This window comes from Lissotriton helveticus, chromosome 3_1 (genome assembly GCF_964261635.1).
Source record: "Lissotriton helveticus chromosome 3_1, aLisHel1.1, whole genome shotgun sequence".
NCBI classification, from domain to species: Eukaryota; Metazoa; Chordata; class Amphibia; order Caudata; family Salamandridae; genus Lissotriton; species Lissotriton helveticus.
The window spans coordinates 1,771,179,982-1,771,196,624 of NC_136061.1; the positions used below are offsets into that span (position 1 = coordinate 1,771,179,982).

Below are 16,643 nucleotides of genomic sequence, written 5' to 3' on the forward strand. Positions count from 1 at the left end.
GTATGCCTCTCATGGTCTTTGCAGTGTCTTCTGTGGTGACAGGGGTCCAGGCGAGGATGGTCGGCTGAGTGGCGGTGCTGGTGGATTGTGTTGCGTCGGTGCCTTGGTGATGTTCGTTGAAGTTGTCGTAGAGTGTCCTGATCTTGTGTTGGAAGAAGGAGCTGAGCTTGTTGCAGAGGTCCTGGGAGGGAGGGACGTTGGAGATTTCGCTAAGGGGTCTGGTGAATTCTTGTATGATGTTGAAGAGTTCCTTTGAGTTGTGGGAGTTGGAGAGGATTCTGTCATGGATGAAGTTCCTCTTCATCGATCTGATGAGCTGGTGGTGTGCCTTATTAGTGGTCCTGTAGGCGGTGCATGCTTCCGGCGTTTTGCTGTTCTTCCATGCTTTCTCAAGTCGTCGGCAAGAGCGCTTGGATTCTCAGAGGTCCGTTGTGAACCAGGTGGCTTTCATGGTGTTTAGTCTGTCGGAGTTCTGGAGGGGTTCAAGCGTGTTGGCGCTGTCTGGTAAATGCAACAAAAAAAAGGTTTTGAAAAGATTTTCCAATGATTTAGAAGCAAAAAGACAGAGCTCAGTGCCCCAGGATTCTATTTCCAGGTGCTGGGAAAATGAACTGGCCTGTAACCTTTGGGGCATGAAGGGATTCAGGGTGTATTGTGAGGTTCTTTAAGGCACAGCGCCAGTTATTCTCTCCAACGCTTCACATTGCAGCATATTACCCAGACCCTCCAGGATTTCGCGGTTTGCCGCAAAATCGGCACTTTTGTAAAAATGCCAAGATTTTTACAAAAGTGCCCCCGAAATTGAAGGAATGCAGGGAAAAGGTTGTTACATGACAATGGCAAAACCAAACATCCCTTTAGTACTGGTGCATCCTTTCCCTTCATGTATGATCATCCATTTTAAATGGAGTCACTGTTGTAACTTGAAAATTTGTTTAAAAATATAAAAATAGCATCCTGAATCTAATCCACGCAGGCATTAAACAATAGAAATATACCATCAACACTTTAAAAAAAATACTGAATAATTAAAGCAATGAATAAGCTTATCATTTCCAGGGATAGGGTCTCTCAGATGCATTCCATTTCCCGAACTTGTTCACTACAGGCCGCTGTTTGAAATCAGCATGGTCCAAGCAAGGTCTGCCTTCTGCTGGGCGCTGTGTGCACAGCTGGAGTGCTGTTTGACATGTTAGAAGGGGATCATGCCCTCTAACCTGCCACTACTGATGTAGTTATTGGCAGATACCAGGGCAGTGTCATCTGAAGATACACCTTCAGAATGCCATGTTTCCTCTGTTCCAAATCCCAGGTTGCCTATTTCAAAGAGGAATACTCTGCTAAAACAGTTTCCATTGATTTAAGGCTGAGAATAAATGATTATGAGTAAAATAAAGTGCCACAAAAATACAGCGAAATTTCCATATTTGTACCGCTAAATTTGCTAATCCATGCCGCTATATCCTGGGGGGTCTGACATTAACCAGGTTGTGAAACCTTTTTTCAACATAAAACTAGATATTAAAAAAACATTGATTCCATATATAACAAGACATTTAGGTTATGAATTACACTCACCAGTATGTCACTGAATATACAAATATGTAGAGGAGTGTCTGCATAAAGGTAAATTAATCATTTAACTATGAACTCCCAACCACCTTCTTCAAATGTTCGCCTCCAATTCACCCAACTAACTGGCACACATGTCCCCCAGTAATAACTCACAACTTCCCTTTCCTAATCCACGCCCATTTGCTATCCCTATTCAAAACAGTACTAAATGCATGAGAATGCAAGAATAAACTTAGCAAACATAACAACTAATTCACAAGGAAAATAAGAACACATTACTCAATTTCTTTACCTGTAAATTCCAAAATTGTAACATGTCCGCCACATATTTGTTCAGTCATCAATTTAGGAAGTCCGCACTCTAAGACAGCATTGGAACTGTGTTCCTTTTCCTTGCTTTTTTAAGATTGGATGGTTAATGACAAGCAACTCTCTTTCTGGACGGGTCTCGGATTAGTAGGGGTCCCTTCTTGCTCTATTTCTATGATCAGTGAGGTGCTGCTTGTGAGTATTTAGCAAGCTTCTACAGCATCATACTGAACTCAAGCAGCCTGCTCGGCTATGTCCCAGTTGTGACCAATGCCTCTTGTTGCCCCAGCATGTGCATTTCTGGATCTACAGACTTTTACGTTTCCTTGGAGAAACACTCACTGAGCCAGAGACGGTAATATGATTACCCAAGATGAGACTATACATTTGGGCAGGTCTTACAGTGGTCCTTGGCCATTTTTCCCTTTTGAACTTAGAAACAGTGACATATTTATCACTCCCTTTCCTGCGGTCTATGGTCCCCATCCAATCGCTTTTTGTGTGATCTATAGCGAGTAAGACACACATTTGTATCAGAGTGATTTCTACAGCATGTATAGCTATGACACAACAAGAAACTTGATGGACAGACAGAAGAAAAGAGAAGTAATATATATATATACACATACACACACACACACACACACACCCACACACACACACACACACACAAGAGGAGGTGGGGCTCTTTCTTCCGGTTATGTGTTTTTATGGTCAGTAGAATGCTCCTCTATTGCCACATAAGATAAGTGTGAACATAGCAAACACAAGATAATGGACGGAGTGCTGAAACTTTTCAAAAACTCACCCCAGTCAAGAGATCCGGGTTTAATCAATTGTTCTTTTGCTCACTATGCCATTCCAGTTTGGACCCAGCCATAGGCAAATTAGTCTTGACCCTGCTCCACATGGAACAGTCCAGCCGGAACTGCCAGGCCAGGTCTTCCCTGGACCATAAACAAGCATTCTGGGACCAGTTTCGGGGTTTCACCCCACATTAGCCAGGCTAGCTTGAATCCAGTGGCACAGCGTGCAAGGGACCCACGTTTCGGGGTTTCACCCCTCATTAGCCAGGCTAGCTTGAATCCAGTTGCACAGCGTGCAAGGGACCCACGTCTGGGCATACCCTTGGCCACTTAGGACGATCATAGCAACCACAGCAAGATGATGGACGGAGTGTTGAAACTTTTCAACAACTCACCCTCGGTCTGAACTGAAGTGGCGAAGTGGACAAAAGAACGATGATGGATTCAACCCTGATCTAATAGTGACTTAGGGTGAGGGTCTCAAATGTTTCAGTGCTCCGTCCATAATCTTATTGTGTTTGATTTATTTTCCCTACGTTGGCATGCACAGAGGTGGGTCCCTTGCTCACTTTGTCACTTAATTCAAGGAAGCTTGACTGATGATGGGCGTTACCCCGAAAAGGGTCCCAAGATGCTTGTTTCTGGTCCAGGGAAGACCTGGCTTGGCAGTTCAGGCTGGACTGTTAGCCTGAGGAACAGGGTTGAGACCGATTTGCATATGGCTGGGTCTGAACTGAGGTGGCTAAGTGAGCAAAAGAACGATGATGGATTAAACCCAGATCTAATAGTTACTGGAGTGAGTGTTTGAAAACGTTCAGTGCTTCATCCATCATCTTACTGTATTTGCTTTAAGGTAAGTGTTTTCTTCCTGGCTATGTTTATTAAGAAACTAATTTTTTTGCCTGCAGGTGCATTATCTGTGGCATGCAGCTCGTTTTCTGTCTTTAGGCAAAATATCCTTTTCGTGCACTATGGCTCCATGGTTAGTAAAAGCTTCCTCCTGCTCTCTATACTTGTGTTGAAATGTGTATGTATTGGGAGTCTAGAAAGCATGTGGGTTAGGGAGAGCCCCCACCAGCCCTTTTGCTTTGCTGCTATACATGACTCTAATGTCACTAAGAGTCGCCATATTGACTAGGTCTTTGAATGGTTACACACTTTACTAAACATGCATTTTTTTTAGTAAGTTTGATAAAAAGGCATTCAACGCTGTATTCTTTCTGTTTTATTGCAGGACTAACACTGCATTCAATTGACTTTGGTCGGCAGTTCCTCTCTGAAGTGAAAGACATCAGTCTTGCAACCTGCTTTCAGGAAAAACATACTCTCTTGTGGTCTGAGTGAGTAGGTCAGTTGAAGGACCCTTGCATTCCAACAGGTGGGTATATGGTCAGAGAGATGGCCATTTGTGTTTATTTCTATCAGTAGTGAAACTCTGGTCCTTTGGGTGTCCATGGTCATTCAGAAGGCCACGCTAGTGATCTGTGTAGGTGTTCATTAAAAGGATCTTCTACCAGCGTTTCCCAAACAGTGGGGCGCGATCCGATTTGTGGTGCGTCGAGAACAGTCCAAGCAATAAGTAAGATGCATTCAAATTCTGTGTTTATCTTGTCACATTTACTATGCTTTAAAGACAGGATATGTGTTCCGACAAGTTAGTGCGTATTCTTTCCTTTCCCGGACTTTTTAAAGTGAACTATGTGACGATCTTGCTGAATGGAGTACAAGGTATGTGAAAGGAGAGGCTGTAGAAAGTTGTTTATTTTGGTTTTGCAACACACAGCAAAATGTAAATACCTGTATATGAACTTTATGCATTCCGCAATTAAAAAGCAAAAAAATCAACACTTTTATGTAATTCTTAAGTGTCCTGGCAACCGAGATGTGAGTAGGATCAAAACAAATCAAGACACTTTACTTGGTGATGCGCAAATGATAAATAGTCAAATAAATCAGATTTCCACACAATATAATTTGAGAGCTATGTAGTTTTATCATTAAAACTTTGTCTGTGAAAAGTCAGAGGTCATTTCAATGGAAAATGTGTTGTCTGTAAATGACAATGTGCTACCACACTGTTGTTACATTAAAACAAACCGCCTGCTCCCTGCCCCCATGGCAGTAGCACTGCTCTTTACGTCTACAGTTCTGTGGCTGGTGAGAGGAGCCCTTCCTGTTGCATAGCAATAATGTACATTTACATAAATGTTAACACCGCAGGTATTGCAGTTTCTAAGTACTGTAAATAATTAGGGATACTACTACCCTAAAGTTAATGGCACTCAATTTTTAAACATCATAAGGAATGAAATGCTTACTAGCCACTGCCAGTGTCGAGTTTGTGACTTATATTCTTAGGTTTCGCCTAGACCGCGCTTGCGCTGTCTCTGTGAGACATTTTGTTGACATAAAGTGGGCTTACAGCCCGCTCGTAGCTTACCATTTGCTAGCTTCAGCGTCGGTCTCATTTCCTTTATTCCCATATTTCTTGGCATGTCTGTGTCATGTCCTCTTCTTGTGTTTGGCGCTCCCCTGGAGCAAGTATTTCTGTCCTTCCATTGCTTCTATTTTTGCAGCAACTTTTTTGGGGGGGCGGGAGGGGGCAGGGTGTTCAAGCACTCCATACGAGTGCTTGTGCTTTCAGTCTGTCTGCCATATACCTGCCTATGTATCTTTTATTCCCTCCTAACTTTTCCCCCTTCGATTTGACTTTATTTGCTTCCCACCCCCTACCCAACAACATAAGCAATTAAGCTTAGGTCTGTCATTGTGGCACAGAATACGCACAATATGCATATGGTTGTTCTGTAAAGCGTGACTGTGATTCTGCATGCCTTCCAAATAAAGAACACCACAACATTATTTCATGTCCCCCAAACATAATTTACTGAGTTAAACATTGCTTCTGCTGCATCCTTACACTTTGTCAAAAATACAGGGCAAACCGGTGCAGTACCCCCGTGAAACACTGACAAAACCCTTGAGAGTGGCTTCTCTTCAGAGATTAAGAACCTCGTTGAACTTTAACTAAGGCTCTGACGTAGGCCACTGCACCCTGCGCCCCTTTCCTCTATGCCACTTCACTCTGTGGCATTCAATTCTACCACTGCACCCTGCACCACTCCACTCCACTCTATGCCACTTCATTCTACTACAGGCTGTGCCCCTGCAATCCATGCCACTCTTCTCTACTCTGCAGCCGTTCTACACCACTGCACTCTATGCCACTCTACTCTACAATTGTACGCCACTGACCTCTACACCACTGCTCTCTAATCGACTCCACTGAACGTACTCCACTGTACGTCACTCCACTCTATGCCACTCCACTGCACCACTCCACCTCCCTCCACACAATGCCACTCTACATCAATCCAAGCTACTCTACTCCACCCTAAGCAACTTTAATCCACTCTACACCATGCCACTCCAATCTGCTCCACTAGGTTACTCCACACAACTCCAATCTACCCCCACTCCACCCAACTCAACTGCAGTCCACTCTATGTCAATCTACTCTACACTACGCTACTCCACTGTATGTCATTCTATGCCACTTTAATCTACACCACTGTGCTCCACTGCCCGCTACTCTACTCTCCACTCTACTTTGCTGTGCAACACGGCTAAAAGGCATTGGCAAAGCCAATAGCTCTTGCATAGACTAAACCTAGTTGGTTTGCCAACGCGTGTTAAAGACAGGCAGTATACACGTCATGGACACATATAGCTCGCACTGCAATGAAGCATCGGGTGACAGTTGCAAGAATCTGAATACAGCTGCTTGACAGAAAACAAATGGGAATGCAGCTGCTTGATGATGTTTCCGCTTCTCTCAGGCTTTTCCTGATCATTAACACAATGGTAAGTCTTCAGAGTCAAATGTTACATGCAAACGTAGGAGATAAGAAGAAATGGTGGCCAGCCAAAAATACAGAATGCTAAGCAGCCATTCAAATATATGAGGGGGACAGCCCCCACTAAGCTTCCTATGAGGTAGGGTCTCTATGTTCAAATTATGTCGAGGAACAGGCAGAAGTGAACACTATTGAGATTTTCAGAGTTCCCTGTCTAGACCTATGAAATGGAATAGGTGAAAGCAGAGCCCTACTGTCTGCCCAACGAGTGGGTAGGTGGGAAGGGGACAAATGGACCAAGAAGGGAAAAGCACAGTCTGGTTTGTCACCTTAACACTGTCACTCACCTCCCTACCACCCTTTACTCACCAGAGTACCTCAATCCTCTGTGACATCCAGACCTGGCCAGCACCCAGGTCTGCCAGAGTTCCTGTCGGAGGTCTGGGGAGCTGTCCACAGTGGTCTTTCTCTGGACAGCAGGAGGTAGTTGTATGGAGGCGTTGTACTTGCACACGGGGCTTAAGTTATGTAGAATGTCATGCAGAACATGAAAATAACAAGCATTGGATATTATATTGTAAGTGCTTTCAAAGATTTAAAAAAGAAAACTGGCAATAGGTTATTTTTAAGCTGTAACACATATGGGCTAAACCTAAACAAGAATTACAATTTCAGTTGAGTCCTTTATTAGTGACCTCCTGTCTGTAAATTACATAGCAAAAAAAGAAAAACTTGATGTGAAGTTAAATATTTCATTAGTCACGTGCTGCCTGTTGACACAAGAAGAATCTAAAAGTTGAGGGCTGTCAACCACTCTGAAATCAGACTGGGCTGGCTGCATCCAAAAATCAACAAAAATGAACTGGCAGCACTCACTCTAAATGACATCAACCTAGATCAGCAGCACCGAAAAAGGAACAGGACTAGCAGTACACAACACCTGAAGTTCTGTCAGCACCCTGAAACTTAACCGAAGTTAAATATGACTAGCAGCACCCAGAAACCAGACTGGGCTGACAGTACCCCAAAGCCAAACTGGAATGGCAAAATCACACTTGATTACTAGAAATACACATAGAAGACACTTTGTGATGGCACTCAATGTTCGGAGAGGTGCTTCTTGGACAGTGCACCCAAGCCTCATGTTCCCTGCACTAGGATTGCTGGGTCCCGCACGGCGCTCTGTAGTGACCAATGAGGGGCCTGGATGGAAAAGCAGAGTCGATATTCCAGCCTGTGCGCAGGTAGATGAAAATGCTGGGCATGTACACAGGAGAAGCACAATATACATATGGAAGCGGTCTTCCTCGGTCTCAGCCATGTGCCCACAGGCTGTTTCCATCAGCTGCACTAGTAGGAACAAGTGTCTGTGGCATCACCGGAGATGAAGGGCCAGCCAAACCGTGATTCCGATGCCCAACACCAGGAGAAACGGGAGCCACGTCTTGAGGAACCCACCAAAGCTGAGGGAGAAACAGACAAGAGCCTCAGAAATTTGGGGAAAAGTACATCAACTGCAAAGTCACCCATAATTTCCCACTGCTCATCTCCACCTCAAGACTAATGGTTCTCGCGGCAGAGCACAGGAGACAGAACTAACTTCTACTGTAAGTCACCAGCATGACAAGCCTTTTAGAATCACCATGTGCAAGCATATTATTTGACATTGGGAATCCTAAAGAAGCGGATTCCTAAATAGATTGTCAATGTCATTAGATTGGCTATGGCGGGACAGCTGAGCAATTAATGCATAGCTTTGGGGCCAAAGCTCCCTCCTGCTGGAGCTGCTGAAAGGGGAGACCGTTTTCATGATAAAATGTGATCCCTATAACTGGGGGTGTCTGCGTCCAATTAAGGATTGGAAGGTGGGAATTATAGCCAAATCCCAGTTTGCACGTCATACCTGATATACTTGCCGTGGAGAAGCATCAAGAAGCAGAGCTTTACCATATTCCAGGACGAGCTGCCATTGTATCTCATAAGGTTCAGTGCCATGGCTACGTGAGAGTGGCAGTTGTCACAGCAAAGGTTGTGCTAGCCAGAGAGGGGAGAAAACATACAAATTACTCAAGAATGTAGCCCTTACTCGTCAATCCCTAAGCCCTCCCTTCCTCAAAGTTCACGGGGTATCTTGCTCAAGACCGAAGAACAGGATCAGTTCAGTTCATTTTACTTTATTTCGATAAATGGTATCATAAAAGCATCAAGAAGCATTTAAAAACAAGTTACAAAAGTACAAAATGACAAGCGATACAGAGATAGACTGGAAAATGTGCACAGCCAGAGTGTAAAAGTACAGTGTTGCACCGCAAAAGATAAAACGGTTCTCAGAGACTACACAATAAAAGGTATACAAAATTAATTTGCAAAACCGTAGATAATTACATTACTAACAGTTAAAAAGTACAATCATACCAATCCTACCTAATAAGGACATCACAAAAAAGCAGAGTGTGGAGCCCGCCATGCAAACCTAATAAATGAACAAGTTTGGGCCCTCTTTTGGTGGGGGGGATGAGCTAATATTAAGTGCCAATGCATGAGGTGAAGCTTTAATAGTGGATTGAACATTCATCTTGAGTTAGAGTGGTGTCTCCACAGCTCCTAAGATATGATGTTAGACCACCCCCGCAAGGCTTTTTGCCTAACTATCCAGGCGTGGCTGAGGAACTTAGCCACACCACAAGCAAAGAGGGCTCTTGCATCAGACTTCAGAATGCGCAGAGCAACCCAGTGGTCCGGCGTACCCAGTTGTCAGGCAGATTGGTTTTAGCCATTTAGACCTTGCTGCTTTATACGCCGGACAAACATAACATGGGCAATGCACTCCAGCAGGGCTCTGCAGCAGGGGCAATCTTCTGTTTTCTGTTTGGAAGGGTGCCATTTTGTAGTCAATGCGCGAACAGGAAGCGTACCAAACCTAAAATGAATATACAGCATCCTGTCTCTTGGTACCTGAATTATATCTAGATATGGCTCAGGGCCTCTGCTCTGCTTGTGGCGTAGAATTCTTCTGTTAGTCTGCCCACGTTTGGCTTGCTAAGTTCCTGGATCTCTAACCATTCCCAGTATGATCGTTTGAGCTCCACTTTGCTAGAGGGATTTTGCCTATCCCAGGATTCTTTGAAACCCAGAGCTATCAATGTTTTCCTGACGCTTGATATCCAGCTGATTCTGTGGCTAAAGTCTAAGCTCATCACCTCAGTTAGTGTTTTGGCGTATTTGGAAAGTTCAGGGGTCCGCCTTATAAGGGCAACTTAGCAATATCGCTGGACGACCATCTGCCCATGTCTAGCATTAAGGGTGTTAAAGGGGCATTACGGGGAAGCATCACCAAATCCCTCAGAAACGTATGCTCAGATCTACAGATGTCACCCACATTATCAAACCTCCATAACTCTGCACCAGAGAGGGCTGAGCTAACTGCTTTAGCGCCATAAACCATGAGGGCTGGGGCAACAGGCCTACTTTGTGAGGAACGATGTTCTTTACCTAATACCCAGACTACACGTTTATGGCTCCCAGACTACACGTTTATGGCTCATGAGCATCTTAGATAAATGGGGCCTCCATTACATTTTATCAGAGAGTCGGAAACCAAGGTAGTCAAAGGTACTGACTCCCTTCAGATGAGTCCCATCCAGCGTAAAGTTGCTTCTAAATGGTTTGTGGGGGTTGATTGTCATGAACTTGGTTTTTGAGGTATTGATGACAAGCCCCCAAGAGTCACAGAATGATTGGAATCTATTCAGTAGTCTTTGTAACCCTGCTGGGGTCTTAAGACACCAGCAGGGTGTCATCAGCTAACAGGAGAATTGGTACCTTGTCACCCGCCAGGGTTGGAGCATCAGGTGGATCTTCTTGCAAAAAGCTGACCCCGTTCACATATAAAGAGAACAGGGTGGGTAACACAGCCTTGTCAGACTCCCCTGTTGACCGGTATCTGCTACCTCAGCTGGCCTTGTGTCCACCATCTCACCTGTGCATAATTGCCTTCATGGAGCCGGACCAGCAGGTTAAAGATTAAGGGAGGGATGCCCATATCTCCAAGTATCTGCCAGAGCTTATTCCTGGGTAGAAAGTCAAAGGCGGTCTTTAAATCGATAAATGCGAGACAAAGACTGTCCTTGCCGATTACCACGACTTTCCAATATACGAGAAGCAACCTAAATACCTGGCCGACCGTTCCAGTGCAGGCCCTGAAGCCAGCCTAATATTGGGAAAGGCCATCTTCGTCCTCTGCCCAAGATTGGATCATCTGTAGCAAGACTCTACCCAAAACCTTCTGCATTGCATCTATCAGAATGATTGGTCTGTAGTTTGAGGGTTCTTCTCTGGCACCCTTTTTATAGATCGGGACCACCTCTGCACCCTTCCAAGATTCCGGTATTGGGCAGCCACTGGCAATGGTATTGATAAGTAAAAGAATATAACGTGCCCAATTTGTAGTGACTGCGAGAAATAAGTCTCCAGGCAGACCATCCGTTCCAGCTGCTTTGGCAGGTACCATCTTCCTTAGCGCTGCTTCAATTTCAGCCAATGAAAAGGGCTCACTGACATTGCCAACACCAGAGGAGTCTAAGGGGTCACATAGCCCCTCCAGATGTGTTGCCTCTGGTGCAGAGTAAAGCTTCCCAAAACGATCATGCCAGTCCTGGCTTGAGATGTGACTGGGGAGTGAGCAAGAGTCCTTCTTGCTGCCCCGGGTGATTAGTGTCCTTAGCTAGGCTAGCATCCTTCAATTCCTGCCAGTGCAATTCGTCCCACTTAATCTTTGCTTGGTGCAAAGCTGCTCTGTAATCCTTCCTACCAGTCTTGATCAGGGGGCAGTTCTGGTTACTAATTGCTATAGCTAGGAACTGTCTTTTATGCCTACAGTCTTACGTGTACCATGAGGGTGGCCCTTTAAGAGGCACGCTCGGCTTGCTGCTTTTACTGGATGCTAGAAAATATGCACTCAGTTGTTCCATTGTGCATGAGTGGATAATGGGGATGTCTAACAGCCCCCCTGGATCAGTAGCCGCAGCCTGAAGCTCTGATGTGTTCGGGGTCAGGACTTGCCGAACGCCAGCTATTTTTGATTCTTGCAATGAGACCTTACGCCATTTAAAAAATCTTTTACACTTTGAAGGAACAACCTCTCTAGTAGAGGTTAGCGTTCAGGTGCTCTCGAGATGGCAAGGGACAGCCCACGGAGAATTCATACTAGCACAAAGAGGCTTTGCCCGGGCGCGCGCTGCGATAGGCGCTTTTCAAAGCGCGAGCAGGAAGATGGCCCTTCCCTCCTGGGAGAGCAAGGAACTCTGGGGCTTTGATTCGCCCGACCCAGTGGCAGTGATGGCAGCGCGTTGCAACGTGCCGCGCTGCGGTAGGCGCTTTTTAAAGCGCGAGCAAAAAGATGGCTCTTCCCTCCTGGGAGAGCAAGGCACTCTAGGGCTTTTAGTCCCCCGAACCGGTGGCAGTTATGGCAGCCCGGTGCAACAAGATCAGCTTTGTACAACCTACGTTTGAAGAGGGAAGTCTAGGCACAGCAAGGACAGTCTATGCCCAGGCCACCCAGGGCATGTTCCCTGTAGCTTGCACAGAGCACCCATTCTACTCTTCATTCACACCACAAGCCGAGGGAATGGACTATGCAATGATAAATTAAGCTTTGATAGTATGGACGGACCACTGCTACAAGAGTAACCCCTTTTACTGATTTATCCACGGAGTCCTGTTTCTTATTCCTTTATAGTCATAGTAGATTTGCAAACTGTCTCCAATAAGGGTGAAGATAGCATGCAGCCAGATGGAAAGGCTTATTAGCCAAACAGATCTTCAATAAAGCTCAACAACATGGAATCGTCTGACCATTACAAACGGTAAAAAAGTGTGCCGAAAGGGCCATGTAGCAAAATTAGAGATGACAACTGGAGGGTCATGTTATTATACGGCCACAGAAAAAGATTTGGCACCTTCAATAAAAACATGAACGTGCCTGGGAAGAGGCCTTTTACAGATCAATATGCAGGTAAGACGACTATGGGCAGTAGATCCTTTGAAGGTTTCAATGCTAAAATGTTCAGCAGGTCACCTAGTGTTTGACTGAAGGGCAGTTAATATTTTAACAGCAACAGGTAAAACAGAAGAACCTTCCAAACCAAGAGAGTTACACTTGGCCTTATATGAGGAAGACAGAAAAAGATAAGGAAATGGATCTCCACGTTTATATGGAAATTGGGGAGGATTTTCAGATGTGCAGAATGACCACCTTTTGCAACTTAAAATTCTTAAATAGCTTTTAAGGGGGCAGAGCTGAAATTCTAAGTCGTGAGCATATGTCACCACACCCACCGAAAGCAGGTTTGCATTAGATGAGTGGAGGCAATACACTGAAAATCTTTGTAGGCAAGAGAAGTCAAAACAGCATTCAAATCACAAACTGGCTGTGGCTTGTGAACTGGGGAAAATAAGTCCCATCGAAAAGATGTTCAACCACAAAATTCTGAATAGATCTTTTAACTCACAGTTCCACATAGCATCTCATACTGCTAAATAGAGTGTGAAGGTGTTGTCAGGTCAGGTATACTCTGCCGGATGGTAGATGTAAGAAAGGGCATGTGCAGTGGCAATACAGTCACTTACTTCAGTACGGTTTCATGTAGAAGATTTCTTCAGCACCTCAGATTTGCTAGGTTTGAAAGTGGTCAAGTAGCAGCAAGGTAAAAAGAGTTCCACTTCTGAGGCCAAGTTAAGCAACAGCTTAGTTTGAACAAGTCAGAGTCCTAATTACAAGGCCAGTGAAGATCCAACCTTCAAGGTGTATGCTCAGCTATAAGTGAACTAGCTTGATAAATACTGGAATGAAGGGAGATACTGGGACTTGTAATGGAAAAGTCTAAGTTCCCTGCGCATCAAAAAGGCATGACAAACATAACATGTTTATTTGTAAAGCGCGCATTCCCCCAGAAGGGCCTCTTGGCTCTGAATAATAGATGTATGTTACCCAACTTAATGGTACTCATTTTATCAAACCGAAAAAGAAGAAAGGCTGAGTGGAGTTGCCGGGGTTTGACCTGTGACCAGGATATCCCAAGAACAGAAGGCACATAGCCAGTACTTTGTGTTCTCCAGTTCTGCAATTTAAGGAAGATCACTTACTTCAGTAGAATATGTTACTTAACTTCAGTAATGCCTTTTCTGGTAGAGACTCCAACTGCAGATTGCTTAAGTTGGGAATTTCCCCCAGGAATCAAGCTGAATCCAGATTTAGTTTTTAGCAATTCCCTTGAGAGACGGTAGGTGGCATAATGCAATTTGTGTCTGGGTTGTCCCGCCTTTGATGGGATTATGGGGCCACCATATCAACATCTCTCTGCGCACAGACATTAGCTTTTTTCTCATCGCTGGGGGCACAAAAGGACACAGAGCCATAGAAATCAGACTATGGCAATGTTTGCAGACTGTCAGATTTGATTCTTATTAATGGACTGAATGAGTCTATTCCCACAGAACGGGGAGTAGGGTGGGCCAGTGAGGAATCTGCAGTTAGATAGTCTCTAGCAGAAAAGGCATTACTGAAGGTAAGTAACTAGTTCTGCTATAGACATCTAACCTTAGATTTCTCACGTTGTGAATATGTACCTAAGTAATATATCTCCTCTTTTGGTAGGTTTGCAGAATGACTCAGACCACGAAATCCTGCAGGACAGACTGGGTGGCTGTTCAGTCAGTAGTGCTTTGTGAACGTGTGGAGGGATGCTTACGTAGCAGTCTGGTGAATGTCCATGATTGACACACTGTGCAATGAGCACGCAAGCTTTCTGGGGGTTGCTTATGAGCCAGCCCACAGCACATCTTGATGTGCAACACAATCATCTAAAGATGGTTCTCTTTTGCACTGCTTTGCCTTTCTTAGCTCCATAGAAGCAGACGAAAAGTTGGTTGTCTAATCGGCAACCTCTAATTCAATTTACACAGAAACTAAGAGCCCTTTTAGGGTCATGGTGATAAAGCTGTTCTTCCTCCTTGGGGGGGGGGGGGGGGGGTGATTGAGGTGGTGCATAGAAACCAGCCATATGTGGAATGTTGCGACTACCTTTGGCAGGAATGCCGCTTTTGTCTAATTTGTCCAGGAAAAAAGATAAATATGGTGGCCCCACGAACAACGCATGAAGTTCACTAACTCACCTGGACAATATTATGGGGATGAGGAATGCCGTCTTTGTAGTAAGAAGGCGAAGAGGACAAGTGTGTGTGTGTGTGTAAGTTGGAAAGGAATGCACATCAAGTTAGTGAGTACCAAGATAAGGTCCCACTGTAACATCATAAATATATGGACCTTCCCTTTCAGAAAACGAATTACAACAGGTGACTTGAGAAGGGATGGCAGATCTGGCAAATATAAGAGGGCCGAGATGGCAGAAAGGTAACCTTTAGCTGTTGTCGCAACAAGGCATTACTGGGCTAAGGACAAGCAAAACAGGAGAACATCTGTTAACTGCACATTCAGGGGTTAGATACTTCAAGAAGGAACACCAAGCAATAAAGTTCTCAAAGGGACCTGCATATGCAGGTTTGGTGGAGTGACGCCTGGTTGCCAAGGTAATACCAATCATGTAAGGATAGAACCTAAAGGTTGTCAACTGTTGTCGCTCAATCTCAAAGCATGGAGGTGTAGGTTGTGCAGGCTTGGGTACACAACCTGTCACTGCTGTTGCAACAGGAGGTCGTTTCAAAGGGACAGCCCTCGGCCAGTCTGGAGTCACCAGAGTGACGTAGGCCTGGTCTTTCCTGATCTTTTTCAGGGCGATGACCAAAAGGGGGGGAGGGAGGCATCCAGGAGCTCCAAACCTCAAAGTAGGTGGGAGGCGCTTCTGAGGGAGAATTGCCTTGTGAACTCCCACATGCAAACGTTTGGGCACTGTCCATGGTTAATAAGATAGATAACTTCTGCTGCTCTCCTAATGACTGGCAAAAGAGGCTGGTTCATCTGTCACCATTGCTGGATTGGGGTGACAAGAGGCTAACATTTGAGGATAGAGCAAAGCAACTAGCATCCTGCAGGTCGCCAAAGACATTGCCATCTTCAAAGCATAACTCCTCCTGATAATCATCACTATCTCCTTATATGAGGTGTGGGGCAACAGTATCTTCTCTGAATGGGCATATTGTTTCGGAGGAAGTAGATGGGTCTTAGACCTGAAGAGTACTATTGGCTCAGTTTCCAGCAACGTCGGTTCCAGAGTCAGTCTCCGGGCCAGGGCGTCAGACGTGGATGTGTTCGAAGCCCACCATGAGTGGCTGGAGCCGTCCCAGAAAGCGGAACTAACGCTGGAATTGGTTCTGTGGAGGGCGAACAGGACGGTGACCAAGAAGTGCCTGGGCTGCCGCACTACTCTCAGTGGTAGGAGTGATGGGACAAATGAGACCCATGCTTTAATTTTTATAGGACTCCCTAGACCTACCTGATCACTGTGACGTTGATGACAATTAGTCATGGGAGTGGCCTAGGGAGTGGGAGTGCACCCATGATTGGCATTGCTGCGCCTTAGACTAGGAGTGCTTTTTTAACCTGCAGAGCTCGGCAACACAGAGCTTTTCTTAGCTGTTGCAGATGCTTGGGCTGGATTTTGTCTGCACACTTCCATCATTTGTTGAAGAAAAATCTCTAAAGTGATAGGATTCCAGAAGCTCCAGAGGGTCAGCAGGTGGAGAAAAAGTAAATTACATCAGCAGTGGAGGTGGCGCTTTCATAGTAGTCCAGTCATCACATCTGATGCAGGATAGACACGAAGCAGAGCCACATGATGCCACTTATCGACATGCAAGAGAATTGTTAAAAAGTTTCTGGATCCAGTCTGACGCCTGTGGGAAATTCACATGGGGAGGAATCTGTGGTTAGAAGTCCATCAGAAGCTCCTAGAGCTATTTATGGTAGTGACTGGAAGAGGAGTTGGACTAATCTGTTTAGGAAGGTTGGGTGACTCTGAATTGCTCTCAGGTGCTGATGTGCAAAACAAGAGACCGTTCAGATTATCTTGACCTAAGAGAGCTCCAAAAGAGGAGGTGTTCGCAAGGAGAAATTATTATTTTGCCTAGGCTATCCTCCTGG

At 45.1% G+C, this 16,643-nt stretch overlaps 1 protein-coding gene across 1 annotated transcript in view; it reads right to left on the bottom strand.

Moving 5' to 3' along the window:
• Positions 1 to 4,433: 4,433 nt before the first annotated feature.
• TMEM222 (transmembrane protein 222) overlaps positions 4,434 to 16,643 on the bottom strand; it is a 139,563-nt gene continuing 127,353 nt past the window's right edge. Inside the window, exons 5-6 of the mRNA XM_078682612.1 lie at positions 8,451 to 8,581; positions 4,434 to 8,010 (exon numbers count right to left, since the gene is read on the bottom strand). Coding sequence (XP_078538738.1) covers positions 7,923 to 8,010; positions 8,451 to 8,581 — 219 coding nt within the window. The 3' untranslated portion in view covers positions 4,434 to 7,922. The remainder of the gene's footprint in view (positions 8,011 to 8,450; positions 8,582 to 16,643) is intronic.